Source organism: Mauremys mutica, chromosome 13, assembly GCF_020497125.1.
Source record: "Mauremys mutica isolate MM-2020 ecotype Southern chromosome 13, ASM2049712v1, whole genome shotgun sequence".
Lineage (NCBI taxonomy): Eukaryota > Metazoa > Chordata > Testudines > Geoemydidae > Mauremys > Mauremys mutica.
Window position 1 is genome coordinate 3,688,031 of NC_059084.1, and position 27,047 is coordinate 3,715,077.

General features: G+C 52.2%; 1 protein-coding gene across 3 annotated transcripts in view; it reads right to left on the reverse strand.

Moving 5' to 3' along the window:
- HELZ2 (helicase with zinc finger 2) overlaps positions 1-22,814 on the reverse strand; it is a 46,781-nt gene extending 23,967 nt beyond the window's left edge. For 2 of the 3 annotated variants that reach the window (XM_044985592.1, XM_044985590.1), the window contains exons 1-6: positions 22,702-22,814; positions 6,122-7,270; positions 5,730-5,913; positions 4,803-4,910; positions 3,519-4,042; positions 123-755 (exon numbers count right to left, since the gene is read on the reverse strand). In XM_044985592.1, the coding sequence (XP_044841527.1) occupies positions 123-755; positions 3,519-4,042; positions 4,803-4,910; positions 5,730-5,913; positions 6,122-7,128 (2,456 nt within the window). In that variant the 5' untranslated portion in view covers positions 7,129-7,270; positions 22,702-22,814. Of the gene's footprint in view, positions 1-122; positions 756-3,518; positions 4,043-4,802; positions 4,911-5,729; positions 5,914-6,121; positions 7,278-22,701 lie in introns of those variants that run through there. The other variant, XM_044985591.1, reaches the window with a different exon arrangement.
- Between the last annotated feature and the right edge of the window lie 4,233 nt (positions 22,815-27,047).

Sequence of the window (27,047 nt, forward strand, 5' to 3'; positions counted from 1 at the left end):
AAACCCTCACATCCCCATCACACAGCTGAGCATCCCCTGGCACAGCTGAGCACCCAGCCTTCAGTCTATGGCCTCCCAGCGTCTTCCCTTGGAGAAGAGCCTCGGCAAAACTAGCAAGTTACCTGTTGGTGTGGGTGCAGATCAGCACTCGTGTGTTGGGCTGCTTGATGATTTCCTGGGTGGCCATGGCCAAGGTGAAGGTCTTCCCTGTGCCAAAAGGCCCATAGATCAGAAGAGGAGGGACCTGCCTGGTGCTGGTGGCCTGGCCGGTGATGAAGGAGATGGCTTGCATCTGCTTCTTGTTCCCGCTCAGCAGGAGCGTGGGGGAGTGAGGGATGGAACAGGCTGCAACGTCGGGCAGGATCAGCCGCTCGTCCAGCAGCCGGTCCACCGCGTAGTGCCACAGCCGGAACTGCAGTCGGTCGATCTGGAACTGGATCTCCACCTTGCAGGAGGTGCCCTGCTGGAAGCCAAGCTCGGAGCAGCATCTCTGGGGGATGAGGAGCCAGATGCTCTTCTCCGTGATGGCCTTGCTTTCCACCTTGACCTCGTACACCCGGTTGTCCGTGGGTGGGTCAGGTGCCAGGAAAGCGGTGCTCACAGACCGGCTCAGCAGGTACCCCTCGTTGGTGTCCGGCGTTAGGGCACAAGGGGTCGGCACTTCAGCAAAGAGCTCACCAGGGAGGGCGATCTTCATCCCCATGGACAGGGTCTGCAGCATCGGGGTCAGGGAGACGATGACCTGGAGGTTGAGCCTGAGACGAAGAAGGCACCAGAGCTAACAGTGCTGACTGCATACCTCAATTCATCACCAATATTCCCCCTTATGTGGGAGGGACTGTCTGCATCATGAGGATCCCCTCCCGATTCCCCACCCTCTCCCCCCAAGAGGGCCACTGCCCTGGTCCTTGTCCCCTGGTGACAAGACTCTCTCTGTGCTCCCCTAGATCACGCCAAGGAGCGTTTTGAAATTAAATGCCACTTGTTTAAAATTACAGCATGCAGACTTGCGGGACCTGCAGGAGCAGCTGTTTTGGAGACTTGGTCAAGTCACTTACTGAAAAGCTGCACTTAAAGAACGGCAGTTTGGCAAAAGTTTGTCAATCTCCAAGAAACTCAACAGCACTAAACTCCTACAGGACACCTTCAAAACAAGGCTTAGAGAGCTGCCTGCCTATGGGACTCCTGCAGATTGCTGATAAGCAGAGCTACACCCTAGGCACCCATCTACCCTACATCGAGCTGGTGCAACAAGGAGCATAGACGTCCCAGGTGCATCCACTTCCTTCAGGGTAGGCGCCTCATGGTGGGTCTGGCGGGGTGCACAGCACAGCTCCCTTTGTTTCTCCCCAAGTAGCAGCACTGAAAACCTCCACCCACGGCTGGCTAGTTCTCAGCACAAACCAGAGCCCGGGAAGTAGCCAAGACGTGGAATGCACAGCAGAGCATTAGCCAGCCATACCAGCTGGTGCACTCTGGAGACTCAGGGCAAGAGATCTTGCCTTGCTGCTTGAGATGGGACAGGGGAGAGTGACCAACCATTGCACTCCAGAGGAAAGCAGGCCCCGAAAGAGCCCATTGCCTTCCCATTCCTCTCCCACAGCTCACTTTGCCTTCTCCCCGTCACAGACACAGACATTTCTCCTCCTCTAACCCCTCTACTTACCCCAGTGACCCCATCTCCTGACCTCCCTTGTGCCCACTCTCATCCCCTCTCTTATTCTTCTCCGTAACCTCTCCCTCTCCTCCGGCTCCTTCCCCTCACAATACAAACATGGTCTAGTCTCTCCCCTCTTAAAAAGCCCTCCCTCGATCCCACTTCTCTCTCCAACTACTGCCCCATCTCCCTTTCGTCTCAAGCTCATTGGACACGCTGTCTACAACTGCTGGCTAGCATTCCTCTCCTCAGGTTCCAGCCTAGACTCTCTGCAAGCTGGCTTCCGTCCCATGCACTCCATGAAAACTGCTCGACAAAGTCTCTACTGACCTCTTCCTAGCCAAATCTCAGAGCCAGCTCTCCATCCTCATCCTCCTTATCCTGTCAGCCTCCTTCAACACAGTCAGCCATGCTCTTCTTAAAATCCTGTCTTCCCTTGGCTTCCGAGACTTTTCCTCTCCTGGTTCTCCTCCTCTCTCTCCAATCATTCATCCACTGTTTTCTTCAGAGGACTCTACACCCTATCTCTGGGTAATCTCATCTGCAAACCCAAATTCAACTGCCATCTCTACCAACCCACAGATCTATCTCTGTCCTCTGGACCTGTCAGATTCTGTCCATACTAAAGTGGCCACCGGTGTCTCTGATTTCTCCTTCTGGATGTCCAGTTATCAGCTCACGCTCAACAAGGCTAAAGCAGAGTTCTTCATCTTCCCCCCGTCCTGCCTGCTACTTCCTTTTCCAATCTGCGTGGGCAACACCACCATCCTGCCTGTCACTCAGGCCCGTAACCTGGGTATCAGCTTTCATTCAGACCTCTCGCTAGGTCCACATCCAGGTAATGTCTAAATCTTACAGACTCTCGCTGCAGAAAATCTCTAAGCTACAGCCCTTGCTATCCACCCACAGGGCTAAGACTCATCCTCTCACACAGCAACAACCTTCTCTCCAGCCTTGACAAACGCAGCCTGGCCCCCCTCATATCCATTCAGAAAGCTGCAGCAAAGAGCATTCTTCCTGCCTCGCCGATGTCCCCTCTCTCTTTACGTCCCTCCACTGACTCCCTGCTTCTATATCGCAGCAAACAAGCCACTTGCCTTCACCTTCTAGGCCTTTCACAGCCTACCTCTGCCCCATCAGCTCACTCACTCTCCTGATGTTGCTCCCACCTGCGATCAGCCTCCGAACACGCACTTCTTAACTTTTCATGCGAGTGACCTCGGGAGGTGCTCCCCACAAACAGCGGCAAAGCCACCTCCTTATCCACCTTCAAACTCTCCTTTCTGTGCACCTGCCAAAAACCTGCCAGTGGTTAGGCTGCTGGTGCGCGGAGACCACTGCCTGTCACACTGACCAACAGCATCTCACTGTTTCCTAGTGCTCCCCACCATCTGTGGTCTTCTGTCTTGTGCTTCGATTGCAAGCTCTGTGGGGCCAGGACCGTCTTTGTTCTGTTTTTGTACAGCCCCTAGCACAATGGAGCCTAGTCCATGCCTGGGCTCCGAGACGCTACAGTAATATGTGGAGAGTGGAGGCTCCCTACCTCTGCCCTTTACCCTGCTTACACCCCACAGGGCAGAATCTAGCCCTATATTATCACTCTCTTTCCTGTTCCACACATCACCTTCCATGACAGCGCCCCACTTCTCTGTGACAGGTCTGAGCTGCCGCGGTCCCTTGGGACCATTCCTGCACAATGGGCACGGGGGGAAATACGGGGACTAGACCTGAAGTAGCACCAGGGCCTAAGGGACAGAATTAGCATTGGCACTGGGACCACTGCAGATAGAAGGAAGGCAGGCCCCTGAAGAGGATGAGTCCTTCACCCTCCCGGATCCGCCCCTACCGCCGGGACACTTACTTGTCAACGAGGGTCTGCTCAGCTTCCTCCTCTCGGAACAGGAAGTCGTGCATCCTCTCCCTGTAGTTGAGGTGGGTGATGGGCGTGTTCGCGGTGCTGCCAGGCCGGAACTCCAGGGAGAGCGCTGGCGCTTTGTACTTGGCTAGCAGGTCCACCTCGTCACTGGTCATCTCCACGCTGGGAACGATCACCCGGTTGCCGCTGTGCCAGCGCTGAAAGTTCACAAAGCGGCTGCCCTCTGGGCCAGCCGGGACGTGCCGGGGGAGCTCCCGCTTGCCGATCTTGGCCTGGATTTTCCGCACCAGGACGGGGCGGCTGCCGAAGTCAAAGACAACCCACTGCTCGTAGACGCCGAACGTGCAGCACTCCATGCAGACCTCCACCAGGCATGAGAGTGGCGGTGACGGCAGAGCCTTCAATCGCTCCCCCCGGATATAGGTGAGGCCCCGCGGGAACCCGTCCCCTGCTAGGAAGAAAGTGGCTCCGGGATCTCTCTTCAGTAACGCCACGTGCCTCAGAGGCATCTGCCAGTTAGAAGGGAACAGAATACCCGGTGAAGAGAAACTCCCTGCATGAGACCTGCCATCTGGCCACCCCCTCTGCAAAAGCCCAATAGAACTAAATAGGGAATGAGGATTTTTCCCCTCTCATCACCCTATGGAATTCCATTGCAGGGACAGAATTCCTACTGGAACCTACAAAATGGCCCCATTCCCTCTTCAGTTTTAGAGGGGTTTAGAGTGATTCCTAAGGAACTCTGTGGGGTTTCATCCCTATTAACCTCTTAAGGAATTTTCCATTAAGGGTCAGTCCTGGGACCAAGCAAAAAGAGCAGAGGTGGAATGAGCAAGACGAGATCCTTCCCTGGCCACATTCCCTCCCCACAAAGCCTGTGCAGGCGTAAGAACATTTTATTTTGTCCTGAGCACCACAGCCGGCAATAACAGGGCTACCGATCAGCACAGCCAGACCCACCTGTCCGATAAACGCTTGGCCCGTCCCCAGCCCTGCTTTCAGAGCCCCGGCCCAACACGACCCAGGTCACAACCGTAACACCTCTGGGCGGGAGCTCCCCCCCCTGCTCAGCAGCCCCAGGGCGCCTGGAACAGATCCTCCTCTGCATGCCCCAACCTCCTCACACTCCTTAAGGGTGCAGAGACGCTCTCCAGCAGCCCCTCGGGGCGGAAGAGCAGGCGAGTCTCTACCGGCAGGAAGAGCAGACTATGTGGGGGGACAGAGCTGGTTTCAAACCTCCGGACTTTCTTTACAGAGAATCTGACTTACCTGGGAGTGAACTTTGAACTTCCACCAGTATCGCATCTTCCTGTCCTCTGAATGCACCCGCATGGGCTGCTCGCAGGTAACCACGACGCCATCAACCTGCTCAGAAAGCTGATGGAAAGGAGACAAGAGCCAGGTGTTTCCCCTTGCGATCGCACACCCACAGCGCCTGTCAGTAAGCCCCAGCACTGGTGGCTGTAGCAGGGCAGCCGAACGGGCAAGGCGAGGGATTCGAGCCCCAGCGCTTCTCACCAGCGTAGCCAGCGAGGGCTTGGAAAGGTGGAAGGACACACGGCAGAGCAGGATAGCTTGATGCACAGGGTGTGTTCTTTAACAGGCCTGTTCCTTCCTCAGAGGAGCATGGGAAATAGGCAGCGCGGGGCGCGCCGGGGGCTGGAGGGCAGGAGCAGCACACACATTCAAGATTAAGTCTCAAATACATTTTTAAGGTCTAATTTACATTTCACCATTTATCCCCTTCATTTGCTTTCTGCCTCTCTCATGGTCTACAATGAAAATGGTCTGAACTCGTTAACTTCACTTTCATTTCTAGCCCACTTCGCTTCCAGGCTCACATGCATTAGCCTCAGGGGTGCACACCCTGCAAGGGAAGCCTTATTTAATAGATCAGGCCCCAGGGTGATCGGCCCATATTGCCGATGCAGGTGGAGAGATATTCCAAGAGCCTCTGAAAACACCCCCTTCAAAAAGTGCAAGTGCACACCCAGCCGGCATTCACGGGCCAGCCAGGCACTCCTGCACGCAGCCAGCCAGTGCAAATGCAGGGATTTCGCATGTGTTAATGCTGCCGCCAGGTTTTCGCAAGGCCCTTTATCGGGATTCAGCTTTAAGCAAACTCAAAACTCTTCCAATCAGCCAGATCATTCAGGTGCCCCACAGCCAGCGTCCACCCAGCAGATGGTGACGTACAATGAACACTTCGTTACGGCACTCCTTGTACTCAGCAATGAGACGGTCCTGGTAGGAGAGGAGCCCATCTCTCCTGGCAGATTTCTTGTTCCTCTCAGCAGCCTTCGCTCTCTGGATCCACTCCTGCAGCTCCTCCACAGAATGGGCCTTGGTGCACCGTTCGCCATATTCGCAGATGTCCCCTCTGTGGGGGAACAAGGTCCACATGCAAAACAAAGCATACAGGTTAATCTGAACAGCCTGAGACTGCACGGGGGAATGAGGCACCCCCACCCCACGCCCCCGCACCTGGACAAGGATTATCTGGGGATTCAAGAATAGAATCAAGTCATCAGCCCATTGTGCCCCCATGCAGTTTGCTCATCGCCTGCTAGGCAAGGCTGCCCCCTTACCTGTTGCACAGTGTGAATGTGATCAGCCCATAGGGAGGCGTGCGGTGAGCCCACTGGATCATGGTGTCGGCTGAGACCATCTGTGCGTGCTCCACCAGGGAGCAGTGGTTCTCGAAGCTCTCCTGGGAGCTGAAGGTCACCAAGCAGGCCCGGCAATAGAACTGGACTTGGGGCTGCACTGGCTTGTTGCCGTTCTCGCTGCCCGTCGCCACGGCCGGCAGCAGGTCCGAGCGCACCAGGCCGCGCTTCTGCTCAGCCTCCCACACCGCCATCTCCACCTCACTGTGCGCGAAGTTACACCGCTGGGCCCCGTGCTTGCACGGGTTGCCTCTGGAGACGAACATGCAGTAGCTGAGCTGTGACATGAACTCCGGCCGTGGCCTGATTGCTGTGTACTGCTTCTTCCTCCTTCCATCGGTAACCGCGTGGACCAGGAGAGCTTTCCAAGCACCGTGCTCCTCACAGAGCCCAGCCAGCCCCCCAGACGTTATTCTCTGGGGACTTTGGTAAAAGCAGAGTTTGCAGATCTCCTGGAACTGCCCCCCAAACTCACTCTGGATTTCCCCTGCGGCGCTGGGTGCTTCCTGGCTTGGGAGGCCTTTTGTACTGCCTGCCGTCTGTGCCTGGAGCACCATGGCTTTCAGCACACGCCGCTCCAGTTCGTGCTCTCTCTCGAAGTTCCACACAATCGCCTCCTCCTTGCTGGTGGCAAAGGTGCACTGGTTCCTGTGCTTGTGGCACCCTGAGCCGGGGGAGTAGTATCTGCAGACCTCGTAACGTGCTGGGTTTGGGAAACCCGGCCTCCTGCCCACCTTCTTCCATAGCTGGCTCCTCTTGCTTCTGCACTGGGCCAGGAGGATCTCATGCATGCAGCGATGCTCCACCTCTCTCCGCCCGTAGGTGCTCTCGTTCTCCCTCACGCTGCACTTGGAGCACACCAGGCACAGCTCTAGCCGCTTCTGCAGGCCGTCCAGCGTCAGGGGGACGAGGCCGTTCACGGCAGGCATTTTCCCCAGTGGCCAAGTAAAAACAGCTACGAATCTCTAAAAGCAGATCAGATGCTCAGGAAGGCTCCAAGGAGCAGGCAGGGTCCTAGCTCGGTTCGCCCTTCCTGGCCATCGATGCAAGTTTAAAAGCAAGTTTAAGAACCTAGAGAGAAACAAACAACCAGTAAGGTACCCCACTACCTCGATATAACGCCACCCGATAGAACACGAATTTGGATATAACACGGTAAAGCAGCGCTCCGGGGAGGGAGGGAGGGAGGGGGGGGGCTGAGCACTCCGGTGGATCAAAGCAAGTTCGATATAACACGGTTTCACCTATAACACGGTAAGATTTTTTTTTGGCTCCCAAGAACAACGTTATATCGAGGTAGAGGTGTATAAGGGAAATCAGCCTCCCCCTCTGCTGCATGCACTTTGAGGTATTAAACTAACCCATCCCAGCTCCTCAATTTCCTGAAGTGAGCAAGGAAAAATGCATCATCTTGGCCACAGCAAAACCAAACAAAACCACCCACTCAGCACTTGGTCAGATTCTTGTGAAACCAGACGTCTTGCTGTTTGGCAGAGTTAATGCCCTGGCTGCTGCCCCACTGGGGCGGGGGTGTTGTCCTGCAGGACATTTACCACAGTCCTACAAAAAGGGCCCCTTCATTCAGTGACTGCTGCCTCCAGCCCATCGGTGAAGCCACAAGTTACAGACATTCAAGGCCTGGCTCCCAGCCTCCCTTGCTGGATGGCCGTGTGGGGCCCTCCCCGTGACCCATCTCTGCAGCCTCGCTGGCCCATTCTGCTTGGGGCATGTCCTCATTTCCTCTCTCCCTTTTCCATATGTTTTGCTGACTTCCTCCCCGGCCTTTTGTGCCTGCCCTCCCCATTACCCCACCCACGGCACCGCACCAGAAGCCTGCACGCTGCCGGGGCGCCGCAGAGCAATGATTGGTGCCCCAAGGGCAGGCTGAGGAAGCCTGGGCTGGCAGCCTGCAGCACTGCAGCCTTAGAGGTCACATGGGAGGCAACAGCACCAAGCTTGGGATGGGGACGGAAGGGGAATGGGGCAGCTCCGGGGTCCTGCAACTTTCCCCACCCACAGTGGCCCTCTCCTCGGTCTGCAACCCCTGAAATCAGCCTGCCCGCTCCGCCTCGGTTTGGGAAACGCTGCCCGAACGGAACACCACGGCAGACAGGTATATCCCACTGCAGCCCTCACTGCTGTTCCTTCATTCCACCGGCATCTGGGATTAGCTGCGGCCTAGCTGCCCTCAGGCCCCCCTCAGTCTAGGCACCAAGTCCTCACAGGTTTCCTTTCTGTGCTAACTGCCTCGGGGTCCTGCTGCCTCTTTGCCCCATCAACCCCCCACCCCCTACGATCCGACTGCTTCCACCGAAGGCGAGCTGGACCATCACGGCAGTGATCCTGAACTGCTGCATCCGACACCTAGAGCAGGTGGTGATGGGGGCGCATCAGCAGAAACGAACAAGATCTAGACAGCCAGCTGAGCACACCCCCTGTCGGGCTGCTGAGCGCTCAGAGTCCAGCTGTGGGAACGGTGACTCACTGCTCAGTGCACAGCCCCATGGGTAACGGGTTGGAAGCCTTTTGCGGGCTGTTGCCTGGGTAACCAGTGGCTGGGAGCGTCCCATAAGTGATACTTCAGATCTCAGGGGGAAACTGAAGAATGATGGGGGTTGTGGAGCTGCACTGCTGATGGCATTATGGGGCATTGCTTACAAGGGGAAGGCCCGTCCCCTGCCCACCTTGACCACATGACAAAGCACCTGGGGTAGACAGCTGGTGCAGGGCCAGGCATGTGCCTGTCTCTTAAATAAAATCAATCCTTCTGGCACCACAGGCCAGACAAAACCTGAGTTCTATGGCGAAAACCCACATCAGTGGCACCTCCAGCCTCTTGTTTGCACCTCAAGGGGTGGAATCTCCAGAGAAAGGGCTGAAGCTACTGCAAAGAATGAAGCCGAGTGCAAGATCTTGCATTTGTTTTATACAGAAGCTTCTCACTGCAAAGCATTTTCACAAGCCAGGATCCCTTCACCCACCTCTGGGGTGAAACACAGCAGCTGTTTAACAGCACACAGAAGAACCAGGCACAAGCTTGGGATGAGACATAGCCCACCGTCCAACTGAAACTGCAGAGGGACTCAGGTAACAGAATCACTCATGTTGGAATTCCCCCAGGATACAATGGCCAGCCCTCCCCTGCCCCCCTTACAGATGTTGAAAGCGCCCCAGTAATTCTGATGGCCATATGTGATCAAGACCTTCATCTTACCCCTATCCAAATGCCACTCTAGCACCCTGGCATCAGAAGACAGGCTGTGACCTACAGAAACCCCCGATATCCTGTAAGCACGCCAAGGTTTTCCTATCACACACTCATCGGGCCCAATCCTCTTTAGCTTCTAAGATGCAGCAAAATCACAGCCCGATGCGAGATCACTTACTGAAGCAGAAAGTAGTCAAACTACCCAGCAGAAAGTCGGTGCATCATTAGAATTTCTCCGTTTAGATTCAGTCACCTACGCTGTGTCTAGAAATAAATCACCCCTGACTCATCTCTGTGTGTTAGTTTAATTCTGTGTGTTGTCTGCAAAGGTTTTGAAACAATCAAATCTCACACTGGAAGGCTGAACCTACAAGCTGCATGCCTTTATTTAGCAGGGATGGCACCCTGTCTCTTACTGTACAGGCTTTGTATATTTATCCCTGTAGCCATCTGTTGTCTCCTTAGATGTTGATTGTCAAGTCCCTGAAGCAGGGACCATCTTTCTCATCTGCATTCACACGGCGCCTAGCGCAAGGGGGTCCTGGGTCACAACCAGGACTCCTAGGTATGATGGCAAAACAAACCACTGTCACTGCGGTATCCATGAAAAACACACCTAGATACCGCAGAGAAGCGTAAATACAGAGTAAGGCCGTAAAGCAAGGACCGACAGGCCTCAGGGCTGCAGGACAGTTAGCTTAGCACGACTAAGCCAAGGCCTAAAGCAGGGGTAGGCAACCTATGGCACAGGTGCCGAAGGCAGCACATGAGCTGATTTTCAGTGGCACTCACACTGCCTGGGTCCTGGCCACCGGTCCGGGGGGCTCTGCATTTTAATTTAATTTTAAATGAAGCTTCTTAAACATTTTGAAACTTTATTAACTTTACATACAACAATAGTTTAGTTATATATTATAGACTTCTAGAAAGAGACCTTCTAAAACCGTTAAAATGCATTACTGGCACGTGAAACCTTAAATCAGAGTGAGTAAATGAAGACTCGGCACAGCACTTCTGAAAGGTTGCCAACTCCTGGCCTAAAGCTTTAAGTTAAAAGGAGGAACTAACTGATAAACTTCCCTTTTTGCAGTGCAGTCTAAGGAAAAGTTTTAATGGCTGATGAGTTTAACCTAAACGTACATATACTAACTGCAGAAATACCATAGCAACTGACAGACATAAATGCTAGTGATTAGGATGCCATGGGTTAATTAACCTATGGGAATTAGGAACCCCAATATTATTGTGATGTGGAAGTATGTCTAAGGAAAAGAGGCTGAAACCAACGTTGAATACTAGCAGGGTGTAGCAGGTGTTGGTGTATCCCTTCCTCTGGGCGGTGGGATACACTGAAAGGCACAAGCCTGATGACTACGCACAGATCACCTGGCCTACTTTGGGGTTCTCCACAAGGATGATGTGAGTAATGCAGGTGCTAGACATTCTTTATTGGCGCCGTCTCCTTTGCTATGTTACAGAGTTCACAATGTTGTCAGTTTCACTGATATAAAATTTACACCATTGCTAGTCAGAGAACATGGACTGGATTGTTTCTCGTGTGCGCCTCAATTTAATAACAATTTCACTCCTGTACCTGATCTGGAGGCAGCAGCCTCTCAGGCCACTGCATGTTAAGTAGAATCAACGCCCATTTACCGATTAAGCTACATAATAAATAATCATGTGACTTTTTCCTGGGGGAGCCGCTGGACACTGCAGCAACACAGATGTAAAAGAAGAGACGTTGTTTTCCAAGCTGGTGTGGATGGTGGGTGGCAAGGAACACAAGGGAACGCTCAAAAGGCCGTTTCTCGGACCATACTGATCAGAAGAAGGATGCTCTTGGGGTTCAGGCAGCAGAACAGAATTTGGAAGATCTGGTTCAATCCCTGCTCTGACACAGATTCCCTCGGTGACAGTGGGCGAGTGATTTCACTTCTCCACATCTATCCACCCATCAGTACAATGGGGATTACAAGACTTCGTTTCTCCCGCCCTTTGCCCATCTAGATGCAGAATGCTCCCAACTATCTGAACAGCAGCAGGGACATGGATTTTAATCAGGAGTTCAGGTAACGGAGAGGGCAGGAGCCCTCCCATGACAGCAGGGCTGCAGAGGGCTCCGCACTGTCACAGGAGCCATTCAGTTGCTGGGAGACCCCCCGCCCCCAGCCCGGGGGCTCTGCTCTCTTATCCAACCTCCACATGACCCAAATCCCTCCCTTGTCCCCCCCAGAACGGACAGTGCAGAGGTTTGGATAATAGGGCTTTGGAAAATGAGGATTATACTGCACACTGCAAGCTCTTTGCGGCAAGAACTGTCTCTTCCCAGGTGTATATGCAGCATGTAGCACAGAGAGCGCTTGGTGGGGACGCTACTGTGATAGAAATAATAATTCAGAATAGCTCTAATCCTCAGCATCCCTAGCACTGTGGTCCAGTCACTGATCAACCCTCACGCCCCCCCTGTAAGGCGAGTAGGTATGAGCCTCCTCACCTGGGCTTCAGGGACACCAATGTGGACAGGTCTGGGGATTAGAGCTGACATTAGTGCCCAGGCATTCCTGGCTTCCCAGCTGGGTGAAATCCCCTTTAGATGCTGCTTTCCTACCCTGCAGTCATAATCATAACGGGATTAAAGCAGCAGACGGGCTGACCTCCACGGGTTTCTCAGTGCTAGAACGATTGCTTAGTCTGCCAGCGGTAACAGCAAGTTACTAGACTAGTCCGTTTCCTGAGCTCCCCGAGGCCAGAACAAGTAACAGCGCTGGGAGTGTAACCAGGCTCCAGCGAGGAGAAATTCCTCAGGGGCACAGGAGAGTGGCGGCTCCGCATGGGAAAGGCCAAGGAGGGATTAGGAGCATGTGCAGGCTTTGGGGCGGTGCTGTCACTTACTGTGTGTGTACCGGCCCCGGCCCCTAGGGGGCGCTGACCTGCTTAGCCAGGTGCGATCACTACGCAAGGGTTAAACAACAGTACGGGGACAGGCTGATGGGGGATGTGGACTGGGGATTTCAGAGAGTTCCATTAGAAAGCCAGAAGGGACAATTCTGAGCCTCTTGTACACCACCAGCCTCTGGACTTCCCTGCAATAATTCCCGTTTGAAGCAGAGCAGATCTTTTAGAAAATCCTGCCATCTTGCAGGGGCTGCACAGTACCATTTAGAGAGAGAGAGATCCTGCCTCTGGCAGAAACTGGAGTACACCCTGCACTCACCCCACAGCACTCCTGTCACTGCTCCAGCCACCGTCCTTCTGTGACACCCCACCCCCATCCTGCCCTAGAACCGCCGGATCTCCTGCTCCAAGTTGGGACCAAGAAGTGGCTGGGCCGTGGCCCCCTGGGCTCCGCAGCCCATGCAATCGTAATTTAAAAGTGCCAGCGATGGACCATCCACCACAACGCAGCACCATGTGCCCAGAGAGCAGGCAGAGGCTGTGAGGCTGGACCACGGGGGAGGAGAGGATTAACACAGTGAGTGCAGAGCTCCAGTGGTCGGGGTGTGTGTGGAATGGTCTGATGGGGAAATGGAACCACATGACCAGGAAGCGAGCTGATGGGAGACCAGGATGGTACAGTGCGGGCAGCAGTACAATATCGATCTCTCCAGCTACCAGAGAACAAAACCCCCCTGACCAGGAAGGACATTCATCTTGACACACAGCCACCACACATGGGTCCTTGCAGTAACTCTCCAACAGCCTGCAGTCCCTCCCCACCCACCCCCCCCGTTGTCGTCAGTATCTCATTGAGGACGTTTCCCTCCCCCCACCACTGCACCGCTGCTTTTTATTTTTGTTACCAATTTTGTTAAAATTTCACCAAGAAAGCTCCCAGCAATGGAGTCCACCAGGACAAAGTGCGTTTGGAGAGAAGATCAAGGCACTTCTGCGTTGTTTCATTTGGCTCCAAGCTCAAGGGATTTCTGTCTAGGGTGGACATGTAGTTAAAAAGCTAAAATTTACTCAAGTCTAAATATTAGATAAAACTCTATGCTAGAAATTTGGGATTAAATGCTGCAATGTATCAGCAAGTCAAGCTCCTTTGGGACCCAGCAAGTTCATTTGGTCCTAGGTCAATCCTTGACTAACGTGGAACCAGCATTTCTGGCTAAAAAAAAATGCTGGAAAATAAAAAAACAAGAGACTCCAAATCAGTGTGGGACAAACCTATCTGCAGTTCCAGAGACTATCGTGCCTCAGAGGAGCAGCTGCGAGGCTGTCTGGGCTCTTCTGGGGCCTCTGGATAACCAGAGAACCTGCTGATATGCTAACAGCAAAGCAAAGACAAGGCAACAGTGACACAGATCTTGAGTCCCTGACCCCAAGGCAGCTCACTGTGATCGGAGGATGCTCAAGGTCTTCTGCCTATTGATTAGCCAACGTTAGAGAAACAAGGCCTAAAGCCTGGGAATTCACAGCTTCCCCCCCACCCCCCCAGCCACGCTCACTGAGTCAACCTGCTGCTGCACTTTAAAGACAGATCTCATCTGCATCAGCTCTAAGGTCATTCCTACGAAAAAACGTGCTTGATCCTAGTCCAGAGTAATCCTACACACAAGCAAGGCACCTTCCCAGCTTCACTGAGTCCTCAGCCTGCCACCTCTGACACAGCATCCACCGGGGTTACCTGCAAGCCTTATGATTTAACCAGAGATCATCTGCTGCCCTGTGGCCACACGCAATGCTCCCATTGACCCAGCAAGTTCCTTGTACATAGATCAGGCAATATACAGCTTTCAGGCCTGATTTTCATATTGGCGCACTTAACTGTCTCCTGCAAATCTGGTATGCATGCAGCAATGGGGCACACAGCAACTTGCACCCAACCCGGCTTCCTGGGTGCTCTGGAAATCAGGCTCCACACAATTACCACAGCAGGCTGGAAAAGGTAAAGCCACAAATCTTCCCATGGGCCAAATTCTTTCCAGATGGAACGCTACCGTTTCAACTGACTTACGCCAAGGATGCATCAGACCCCCGTGTCTCAATTTCCCTGCACGCAAAGTGAGAACAGCACCACTTCCCTTCCTAGCACGTTGTTAGGAGAGTTATTTATTGTTTGTGGAGCCAATCAAGACGTTAAGTGCCAAGTAATATTATTGGTATTATTATTTAACTGAACAAATTGCAGAGTCACGCTGTCATGCTGGTAAGCCAAGTAAGTGCCAGCTCTTGCCCAAGGCCGTAGGTGTGAGCTAAGAACGGACGAACCCATAGCTGGAAAACAAATGAGCTCACCTGTGATAGGTGTGATTGTATTGTTAGAAGTATTTAGTGATTAGACTCTATGAAATGTTTTACGCTGCTACCCACATTAATCTCACTTGGGATGTCTGTATTCCACGCTACAAGGAAATACGAGAGACACAAGGCGGGTGAGGTGATTAAAAGATATTACCTCACCCACCTTGTCTCACTATTATCCTGGGACTGACACAGCAACAACAACTCTGCAAATACAGAAATATGTAAGTGTCGCTTTATAACTCTGAAAATGTTTGCTCTGAACTTGTGGACCCAGGCACGGGACTCGCTCCCTCAACCGTTCAGGAAGCCTCTGAAAAATTAAGTGGGACATCATGAGACAAAAGCTTTGTTAACTGCCCCATCCACTTGTGCAGAAGGCCTCCCAGCCATCTGACTGCTGGAAGAGAAAAATAAAAATAGCTGACACGATGATTTTTAATCTCTTTGCTGTTTGAACTCTCACAGGGGACGGATAGCTCAGTGGTTTGAGCACTGGCCTGCTAAACCCACCGTTGTGAGTTCAATCCTTGAAGGGGCCATTAAGGATCCAGGAGGAGAGGGAATGTCAGGGACAGTACTTGGTCCTGCTAGCAAAGGCAGGGGACTGGACTCGATGACTTTTCAGGGTCCCTTCCAGCTCTATGAGCTAGGTATATCTCCAAATATTTTATATTATATTTAGAGAGACTAGCTCAATGGTTTTCAACCTTTTTTCATGTGCAGACCCCTGCAAAACTTCAAATGGAGGTGAGGACCCCTTTGGAAATCTTAAGAAATAGTCTGCAGACCCCCAGGGGTTTGTGGACCACAGGTTGAAAACCACTGCTGTAAACTGAAACAAGAGATCTCTCAGGGTTATCCCTGGGTCTGCCCTAAAAGACATGTCAAACTGAGAGATCACTACAATTCTGTCACTCTTAGGAGCTGGATTGCAACTCATTTGTGGGTAGATGTTTGCTTGCTTTCACATTATCCTGAACTCATTTCTTTTTCCTAGTTAATAACCCTTTAGACAGTTTAGGACAGGATTGGCTACAGGTGTTGTGAGAATCCCTGCCCTAGATCTGACAACACATTTTTTGGTGGCATCAGAGCGTGGCCATCAACTCTTGCTGGTGGCCACTATGACATTTTTTCCTAAAATACTTAATTAACTTTAGGAAAAAATAAATATGCAGATATACATGTCCAAATCACAGTAATGTATGTATGTAGGGGTTTTTCACAGACTGAATAATAAAAACAACATACAGTTGCCTCTATTTCTTTACTGGATCTAAACAGAATAGAAACACAAATAAGGCGCTTTGCATGTTCTTTTATTTTTTTTGTTTTGTTTCTTTTGCTTTTTCGGTTGCATTTTCTTTTTAGACTTGCTAACTAGTAAGCCTGTCTGTGAAAAGTGATATTTGTACGTTTATTAATATCACTTTTCACAGGCGCAGACTTGTTAGTTATCTGGGAGGCTGTGAAAAGTGATATTAACAAACGTACAAATATCACTTTTCACAACAGATGTACTCAACCCTGGCAAGCCGGGGGACAAATTAAGGCTTGGATGGGGAGGTGGGTAGGGAGGCAGCAGGGGCCAGGCGACGAGTGGGAGAGTGAGCCCTGCAGTTAGGGGACGGAGCCCACCACTGTGCAGCCAAAGCCCACAGCCAGCAGCCCCGGGTCCGGAGCCTGCCAACCGCCACCCCAGGGCTGAAGCCAGAAGCCTGAGCCCCATTACCCCCGAGAAGGTGAGGAACTCTCACTGGCTGGCTCCGGCAAGGGTAGGGCCCAATCCCTGCCGGCGGCCATGGGGGAGGGGCCGCTGCTCTCCCCGTCACCCCCACCCCAATTACCGCCCAGGAGGCTGGGACTGCAAGAAAAGCCCCTGGTGGCCGCATTTGAGAAATGCTGATCTAGGGCACCAATTGATCCGGGGTAAGTGACTGGTCTCTTGGGCCTGGGAACAACCTCAATGTTTTGTAATTTTTGGTGTAAGTGACCATTTATCACTAAGCCCAGCTTGCCTGGGCAGCAAGACAGACAGGAGAGCCTCATGGGACGTCTGTGACTCCATGGAAAGACAGTTACAGCAATCCAGGAGCTCTCATTTGTTACTGGGCAGGGGAAATCTAATTATAGAGCACACCACCCGCTCCGGGTGTCTGCCCTGTCTTCTGACAGTCTGCCCTGCAGGCTGAAGTCACTACTCACGCTCCTGAGCCACTCCAGACAATGCAACACATGCCCTGGGAGGAAGTATCAGTAACCTGGCACGAAAGAAAACCTCTCCTTGTATCGGGGGCAGGGCTCTCTTGTTCCGGTTAGTAACTCCAAAGTCAGTAACTCCTCCCGACAGGAGTCACAGGTTTGCTAGAAGTCAAAGGAGGCAACACATTCCCACTGGCAGGTCTGCTCATCTCAAGGCATCCAGCTTTTAAAGAGCCATGACTGGTAGAGAAAAAGGTTTCAATTATGTAGCTCCATTGTTTCAACAGAGCCCCTTTTACTGTATGGTGTATGGAGACTATATTCTTTTAACCAATCATATTTAGGTTCATGGTATACAGCGGATTTACTGCACTGAACAGAAAGCCCTTTGCATGCCCTGTCGAGACACCCATGGCCCACGTACATCACAGTTACAACAGCCAGAGAACTCCTCTTCAACAGAGCTTCCATTTGCAGCATGGACAGACTAGGACCATGGCTAAGTGGGCCGAGTCTGCACCAAGGGGCTACGCTGGCATAGCCTTTGCAGTGTAGACATAGCCTCAGACGGGACAGGAGGGTGCTCACTACCTTGCAGGAGGTGATCAGTGCCTCACCAGATCTAGCCCCAGCAGCCTAGCTACCCAGCTGCAAAGGGCTGGGGGGTACTGGGCATACCAGTCACAATCCCGGTGCTTGCCCACCTTTTGCCCATCCTGAGAGAGGACTGGCGTGGAAACCAAGAGACCTGGGTTCTATCTCCAGCTCTGCCACTGACTAAGTGACCCTGGGTAAGTCATGTCTCATCTTGGTGCCTGTGTCCCCTCTGTCAGAGATTAACACCTTTGTACAGCGCTTCCACACCCAGGGACGAGAAGCACCAGGTAAGAGCAAGTGCTGTTGTTATAACCTACAGTGAAAAATGGGTTTCGGTCACTGGGTTGTTGTTTTTTAAAAGATTCTTATGCCCCATCCACACACCCCTGCTGCCAGAGGGCAGCTCAAGGCATGAGGGCTGGGAAGCCCCAGCATAGACACTTCTGGGTGAACAGAAGAATTCTTCCGTCAACCTAGCTACCACCGCTCAGAGTGATGGATTTGCTACAGGGATGGAAGAACCTCTTCTGTCGCTGTAGCATGTGTCTACACTACAGTGCTGTAGCTGTGCTACTACACCGTTTCCAGTGTAGACATAGCCTGAGTCTTCAGCACGTTTCAGGCCATGGATCCTGTACCACCCGCAGGGCCAGAAAGGGAAGAATGGAATCCATGCCTCTAGAATTCTGCAGTGAGTAGTGGGCTCCTTGTTAATGCAAACTACTCAATGCCAAAAGCTGCAGACTCGCTAAAGCTGTCTCCCATTTCTGTTGCCCTTGCTGCAGACTTACCAGGGCCCTGGCTGCAGGGGGAAAGCTCCTAGCAGGAAACATTCCAGAGAACACCTGTGGAAGTCCTTCTTGGGAGAACACAGGACTCTTACACAGTGCACAGGAGGGGAGAGTTTGGGCATAACGATAGCCCCACTGAGAATGCTTCAGTACCGATTGAGTTCAGCTGCCCCACTTCACAACAATTAGCATTTCCAAAAGAGGCTAATCGGGGTGGTTGGAGTGGAGCTGAACTGGGTGCTTGGAGAATAGTTCACACCTCTGAATTTGCTATTGTTTGACTGAAGCATCAGGGCCACACCAGGTCAGCTTCCATCCTGACAGCTCTGCCCCAGTCAGAAGGGCTGGACATGTTCATTGATTTTAAAACTAAGTCTCTTCAACAACAAAAACCAGTAGAAGTTACAGGGAGAACGTACAGGTCCCTGGACCTCGGATACTGAGTGCTCACAGTGACCACAGTTCAGCAAAGCCCTTCGGTCCACGTTCAAATCTGTGTTTAAGTTCCATTGAAGCCAGTGTGAATTGAGGATATGTTCGAGTGCTTTGCTGAATCACCTGTGTTCTCCAGCATGCCTGGCTGGATGCATGGTTCAGGTTCACTCTGCTACCAAGATTTCATCTTGTATTTCCTTCAGGGCCTTTAAAATGACCTAAAGTCAGGCCCCTAAATAACAATGACCAGATTTCTTCTAGGGGTGCTGAACTCCCCACTGCACGGCACTCACTGAGAAGTTTTCAGCACCTACTGCCTCAAAGTCTGTCTGGTCTTGTGGGTAAGACATTAGACTGGGACTTGAGAGATTTGGGTTCTGGTCCCAGCTATGCCACTGGCCTGCTGGGCGACCTTAACTTTCCTGAGCCTCAGTTTCCCCATAGAGATAATGGTACTGGCCTCCTTTGCAAAGCTATAAAAGTTAGACCTCCTTGTGACGTTATTGACATACTCTGGGACTGTATAGATCATTGTTGCAACCAAGGGCCTGTAGCTGCACAAAATCTGGTGTAAAGGGGGTCAAATAAGGTGTCTAAGATAAGGTTCTGGTTTGCTGGTTATGATTACGCTATCTGTATGCATGGATCATTTTTGTATTTAAAGTTATAAGTATTGGCTCTATACTGTCTGTATTTCAAACTTATGCTGTGCTTCCGGGTAACCCCCCAGACAAGTTGGTGTCAGCTTTGCCTAGCCTGCTTGATGGCCCATTAAGGACTATCAGTTACACAACTGACCCACCAAGTGAAGACAGATACACCTTGTGACTCAGCAAGGTATGCAGGAACATGCCTATGGACAGAACTCCAAGGTTTTTTCTTGCCATGTGTCCAAATCCTTGTCTTTGAAACAAAGAAAGAGGCCTCATGACAAGAGACTATAAAAGACTGCTGCAGCTCTTGTCTTCAGTCCTGCTTCCTTTCTCTGGAGGGACTTTGCTACAAACGGAAGCTCTACACAAAGGACTGATGACGCATCCCAGCTGTGGATGTTCCAGAGACTTGATTTGAACCTGCAGTTTATTCTGTCACCGCTACAAGCCTGAACCAAGAACTTTGCCATTCCTGTATGTAATTGATCCCATTTAACCAATTCTAGCTCTCATCTAGATCTTTTTCCTTTTATGAACAAACCTTTAGATTCTAAAGGATTGGCAACAGCATGATTTGTGGGTAAGATCTGATTTGTATATTGGTCTGGGGCTTGGTCCTTTGGGATCAAGAGAACCTTTTTTTCTTTTACTGGGGTATTGGTTTTCATAGTCATTCGTCCCCATAACGAGTGGCACTGGTGGGGATACTGGGAAACTGGAGTGTCTGAGGGAATTGCTTGTGAGACTTGTGGTTAGCCAGTGGGGTAAAACCGAAGTCCTCTCTGTTTGGCTGGTCTGGTTTGCCTAGAAACCCCAGCCTTGGGCTGCAACTGCCCTGCTTTAAGCAATTTGTCCTGAATTGGCACTCTCAGTTGGGTCCCACCAGAACCGGCCTCGTTACACTCCTCCCCCTGCACCCACACCGGGGGGGGGGGGGGGGGAGAAAGGTCTACCTTTAAACACCCACGCATGAACATTTTGGCCTAAGAGATTAGCTTTTGTTTTGAAAAGACATTTCTGGCCCTTTGGGCTGTAAAGGGAACTCTCCCAGCTGCAAAGAGATCCAGGGCACTGGGCAGCGTAAAGAGTGGTCATATGCTATCATCACTGGGACGGATTTTCGCCAAGCCATTGTTTAGGTTGTTTTCAATCCGGACTGTTCTGAGCAGTGAGGGGTGCCATCAGAACCCAACCACCAAGAACATTCACTCACCCACGGGGCCCAAGCATTGTAAGCAACACTGCGGATAGTTTTCAAATGCCTCTAGAAGTGCACTCGCCCTTTTGTGGGAGAACACTAGAAAGCATGGCCCTAGATTCTAAGCAGGTTCACCGTTGATCTCGGGTTTAGATGCAAGTCACAGATCCCCACACAGAGGAGGCTGGTTTGTGAAACCTCTTACCAAAGTCCAGCACAAACGCGTAGAGTGTTCCTGCCTCATCAGGATTAACAGCTGGGCTTATTTCTCATAGGTTACATTTCCTCCTTGCATGAAGCCCTGCTACGCTGAACTGCTCCCTTTGCCACTGCTCCAGCCCTTTTCCTGTGCAGCTCATGGAGTCCAATGTGCAATATTCAGCTTGTTCACCTCTACCTCATCCGCTGCTTTAAAAAACAACCGCCAAAGAACATTTCCTTTAAACTCCAAAACCAGCACACTCTTGGGGTCAGGGCTGTATACATTATGCCTGTACAGCACCTAGCACAAGTCTCCATTCTGGTTCAGGCCTCTAGGTGCTAAATTAATATGAATAATAAATAACTTCCTAGGAAACCGAGATCCCTGAATTTAAGGCACCGCCTCCCACACACGTGTAGAGAAACATATTAGTTGTATTTAAGGGGCCCGATTCTGCTCCTCTGCACACTCTGGCAACTATGACAGCCCTGAAAATCCACAGATATCCGCAGATACCTGCATCCATGTGGGTATTTTCCCAGACTGCGGATAGGATGTGGATACAAATTTTGTATCCGCACAGGGCTTTAACCATAACTCCAAAGAGGCTGAGAAAAGAATTTGGCCTAGTGTCTTTATAGTTAGGTCTGGCCTTGATTAATTATTTACCAGTGATTCTCTAATGTGTTACTCCAAAGAGAGCCATTAGCCCCCTTAATCAGGGGTGAGTTACATGGGTCATAACACCAGATGTGCCCTCCCCATCTCTGCACTCAGGGCTAGTTTGGCACACCTGGTGTACCCACAGAACACAGCCCCTTCTCTTTGGGCCACCACGGAGGAGCAGCTCATCCCATCTTTGGGTGCAAACCTCACCTCTACTACACACCCCAGTGACAGGTGCATTTCTGGAACTCCACGGTCTCATTTAGGCTCCTGCTCCCCGTGAAATCCTGATGCAAGCAGTCAGGGTTTTCACTTCCTGGCAGAGCATCTGTGTAGTTTGTGAGGTCACCACAAAACAAATATCTCACTTCTCTTTTGTTTCTAAGAACTTAAAAGAGGTGGCTGAAAAATAAACCCAGGTATTAACTGTAATACGGTAAGTCAGTTGGATCCGACAGGACCCCAAAACTACAAGTAACCAGTTGAGACAGAAAGTGTCACACATCTCTAGCAGCCTGCCTACACCGGGGTTCTATTGCACCATATATTATCGGTGCAAATTCCTAGCACAGACCCCAGCGCTAGCGACTTTTCACACCAGTGCAGACAGCTTACACTAGGGGTTTGCACCCGCCTGCCCACGGCAGTATCCAGCCTAGACAAAGCTGCCATCGCTTCCCCAAGCACGCCGCCTGTGTGCCCGGCACATGAACTGCTAACTTACCTGGGACAATATGTCTGAGTCCAGGCTTCTCTGCTGACCAAAATAAACAACCTCCCCCAGCCCTGCAGCCCCCACGCTCCCGCCTCTCTCCCTAAAGCCACACGGGAAGGTTTCAGGGCTGCATCTAACTCATAACCCCTCAGGCACCAGCCCGCTGGGGAAACAAGTCACCAACTTCCTCCAAGTCCCCGCTGCTGGCCCTGCTCTGGGGACAGCCCCGCCCGGGCTGTAATAACGCCCGCGGTCACCTCTCACTTCCCCATCCCACGTCGCCCCGGAGTCGGCTCCCGGGGAAGGGACCCCACGGGCTGGGGAAGGAGGTGTCGGCCAGAAACAAGGGCGCCGCTTCCCCGCCCCCACTTGGGGAACAGCCACGCGGGTCAGCCGGTCCCGGGTGGGAATTCCGCGTGGGGCAGCGGTGACCCAGCCGGGCTGGCCCGGGCAGGGGGAGCCTGGGGGAAAAGCGAGAGAGGCTCGGCTCGGCTCCCCCCCTAAACTGGGACTTTGCAAACTCCCCTGCGCGGGGTCCCCGAGCCGTGCCCGGCGCGCCCCGCCTGGGGCCGCCCAGCTGCTTACCCCGGCGCCCGCATGGAGGGAAGGAAACTTTGTGTCCCTCTGCCCGGCTGCGCTCCGGCTCCTGCCGCCCAGTGCTGGCGGGTCCTGGCCCGCGGGCTGCGACTGCGGCGGCGGCTGAGCTGGGGCTGACTCAGTCCAGCGCCCTATAAGCCGGGCTGCGCCGCGATCGGTTTCGTTTCTGGGCCCTCGCTGCATTCAAACCTATGGCAGCGCCTCGCGGAAATTACATCACCGCAGCCCCGTGGGAGCCCGGCCGGCCCCCTCCAGCCTGGGGGGGCAGGGCCAACCCCGCCCCTGCATGCACCGCCCCCTCCAGCACCGCCCCCTGCATGCACCGTCCCCCAGCACCGCCCCCCCTGCATGCACCCCCTCTAGCACCACCCCCTGCATGCACAGCCACGCCCCCTGCATGCACAGCCACCCCTGTATGCACAGCCACCCCTGCATGCACCATCCCCCAGTACCGCTCCCTGCATGCACAGCCACACCCCCTGCATGCACCCCCTCCAGCACCACCCCCTGCATACACAGCCATGCCCCCTGCATGCACCACCCCTACATGCACCGTCACGCCCCCTGCACCGCCCCCTGCATGCACAGCCACCCCCCTCCAGCACCGCCCCCTGCATGTACTGTCCCCCCAGTACCGCCCCCTGCATGCACAGCCACGCCCCCTGCACCGCCCCACCAGCCCCGCCCCGCCCCTGCATGCAAAGCCACACCCCCACATGCACCCCCTCCAGCACCACCCCTTGCATGCACAGCCATGCCCCCTGCATGCACCACCCCCTGCATGCACAGCCAGCCCTCCAGCCCTGAGGGCAGAGCCAGCACAGCCCCCTGCATACATAGCTACCCACCTCCAGCCTCCAGCACCACCCCCTGCATACCACATCAACCCCCACCCCCCCGCCTCCCTCCATGCCGGCGGGCAAAGCCAGCCCCACCCCCTGCATGCAGAGCCCCCCTCTCCATGCCCGGGGAAGGGACAAAGCCAGCACCACCCTCTGCATACACAGCCGCCCTCCACCTGTCTTCAGCACCAACCAGCCCACTCCAGTCCATGCTGACTACCCCCATCTCCTTTCCAGCCTAGGGTGAGGCCAAGTCACAGTCAGCCCCACCCAGTCTCCTGCATGCGCAGCCCTCCTGTTCCTCCTTCCCTCCTGCATCCAACCCATCGCTCCAGGCAGCTTCTTCCCCTCCCGCTCCGCTTGACTGCTGCCCTCCTTGCCTTTCCATCAGAAATAACCTGGCCCTGAGGGGGCAGAAAACACCCAACTTGCTGCATCCACACAGTCTCTGCATAGGCACTGCCCCCCACAGAGCTCCAGCTGAGCATCCTGCCTAGCCAGAGCTCCCCCACGCCCTGAACTGAAGCACCGAGCAGGTATAATGCCTGGGCTGGCTTACAGGGAATGGAATCCAGGACCGCTGCTGCTGCCAGCTTGTTACAAATGGTCCCTGGGATCCAGAACTTGGGCTCCTGGGTGGTAAATTAGATCCATAGATTCCAAGGCCAGAAGGGCTCACTGGGATCAGTCTGACCACCTGCATAATACAGGCCACGGACTCTCCCCAAACTAATTCCTGTTGCCCTAGAGCAGATCTTTTAGCAAAACATCCAATCTTGATCGGACAATGGCCAGTGCTAGAGAATCCATCGCAACCAGTGGTGAGTTGGTCTAGTGGTTAATTACCCTCACTGTTCAAATGTTGCACCTTATTTCGAGTCTGAATTTGTCTCGCTTCCACTTCCAGCCATTGTTCGACCTTTGTCTGCTAGAGCGAAGAGCCCACTGTTAAATATTGGTTCCCTATGTAGGTGCTTACGGACTGCGATTAAGCCAGCCCTTAATTTTCGGTCTTTGTTAAACTAGATAGATTGAGCTCCTTGAGTCTATCACTTTAAGGCAAGTTTTCCTTAAAACGTGACATACCTTGACTTTAGCAAAGCTTTTGATTCGGTCTCCCACAGTGTTCTTGCCAGCAAGCTAAAGAAGTATAGATTGGATGAATGGACTATAAAGTGGATAGAAAGCTAGATTGTCGGGCTCAATGGGTAGCGATCAACGGCTCAATGTCTAGTTGGCAGCTGGTATCAAGCAGTGTGCCCCAGGGATTGGTCCTGGGGCCGGTTTTTTCAACATAGATTCATAGATTCTAGGGCTGAAAGGGACCTCAAGAGGTCATTGAGTCCAGTCTCCTGCCCTCATGGCTATCTTCATGAGTCAGCAGTGTGCCCTTGTTGCCAAGAAGGCCAACGGCATATTGGGCTGCATTAGTAGGAGCATTACCAGCAAATTGAGGGAAGTGATTATTCCCCTCTATTCGGCACTGGTGAGGCCACACCTGGAGTATTGTGTCCAGTTTTGGGCTCCCCACTATAGAAAGGATGTGAACAAATTGGAGAGAGTCCAGCGGAGGGCAATGGAAATGATTAGGGGGCTGGGGCACATGACTATGAGGAGAGGCCAAGGGAACTGGGGTTATTTAGTTTGCAGAAGAGAAGAGTGAGGGGGGATTTGATAGCAGCCTTCAACTACCTGAAGGGGGGTTCCAAAGAGGATGGAGCTCGGCTGTTCTCAATGGCGGCAGATGACAGAACAAGGAGCAATGGTCTCAAGTTGCAGTGGGGGAGGTTTAGGTTGGATAATAGGAAAAACTATTTCCCCAGGAGGGTGGTGAAGCACTGGAATGGGTTACCTAGGGAGGTGGTGGAATCTCCTTCCTTAGTGGTTTTTAAGGCCTGGCTTGACAAAGCCCTGGCTGGGATGATTTAGTTGGGGCTTGGTCCTGCTTTGAGCAGGGGGTTGAACTAAATGACCTCCTGAGGTCTCTTCCAACCCTAATCTTCTATGATTCTATGGCTTACATTCTTTATTCCTCGATGTGTGACTTTACATTTGGCTGCATTAAAACACATATTGTTTGCTTGCACCCATTTTACCAATTAATCCGGGTCACTCTGTATTAGAGACCTGTCCTCTTCATTATTTACAATTCCCCCAAACTTTGTCTCATCTGCAAACTTTATCAGTGATGATTTTGTGTTTTCTTCCAGGTCATTAATAAAAATGTTAAATAGCATAGGACCAAGAACTGATCCCTTCCGGGCCCCATTGAAAACACACCTGCTTGATGCTGATTCCCCGCATGGTTACATTTGAGACCTATCGGTTAGCTGAGGTGTAATTCATGTAATGTGTGTGACCCCAGCACACTGTTAGTCCCAGATTTTCCCCCAGAAATGTATGTCCTGTTCTGCTCAGTCCTCTCCTGGACAGTATGACTATATTATGTCCATTGTTCCTGTAAGGAAATAATATGCACACAACTTGCTACCTGAAATGGCGTCACCCAGACAGTTCAACCTGAACACGCTGAAAACAATAAAACTAGTTTATTAACAACAAAGAGAGATTTTAAGAGAGTAAAAGTATTGAGGTATTGAAAGTCAGACATAGTTACAAGAAAAATATTGATAAAACATTTATGAGTGCCTAACTTAACAAACTGTATTAGATTCAAGCAAAGTTTCTCACCACATGCTCCAGCAGCTTAGAGACCAAACTTTCACGTCAGGACCACGCTCTCCCCCCCGCACCAAGTCCAATGGCTGTTTTTCTTTGACTTGGGTGAGATGCCAGAGACAGACAGGGACAGAGAGCGGGGTCACCCCGTGGTAATCTTTAAAGCTGGTAGGAGTCAGGGTGTGGCTTCCTGGTTGCAGTACACAGAGACATAGCTGGGAGTGATTTACATGCTGGAGATGGATTGTGAGCAGTCCGGGCTGGAGGCTCCAGCATCAAAGGCATTGCAAAGGGCACCCCAGGTACAGGGCAGGGGTGACACAACTACACCTGGACTGTACCCTAGTATGCCATTGGGTGTCAATTGAGTTTGTATCATTTTAATTTCTTAATCAAAATGTTGCGTGTCACCAAGTCAAATGCCTTACAGCCGTCTACTACATCAATGCTATTACCTTACCTTGTAATCTCATAACAAAAATCACGCTAGCTGCCTAGATCTATTTTCCATAAGCCATGTTGAATGGCATTAGTTATATTACTTATCATTAATTGTTATCAATCAAGTCTCATATCAGCCATTCCATTACTTTGTCCGGGATCAATGTCAGACTAACAGGCCTATGATTGCCTGAGTTGTCCCTTGTACCCTTTTTAAATACTGGCACAACATACCTTTCTTCCAGCCTTGTGAAACTTCCCCAGTGTTCCCAGACTTCTTGAAAATCAACATCCCTGGTCCAAAGAGCTCCTCAGCCAGCTCTTTTAACTTTCTTGGATGTAAGTTATCCAGACCTGCTGATTTTAAAATGT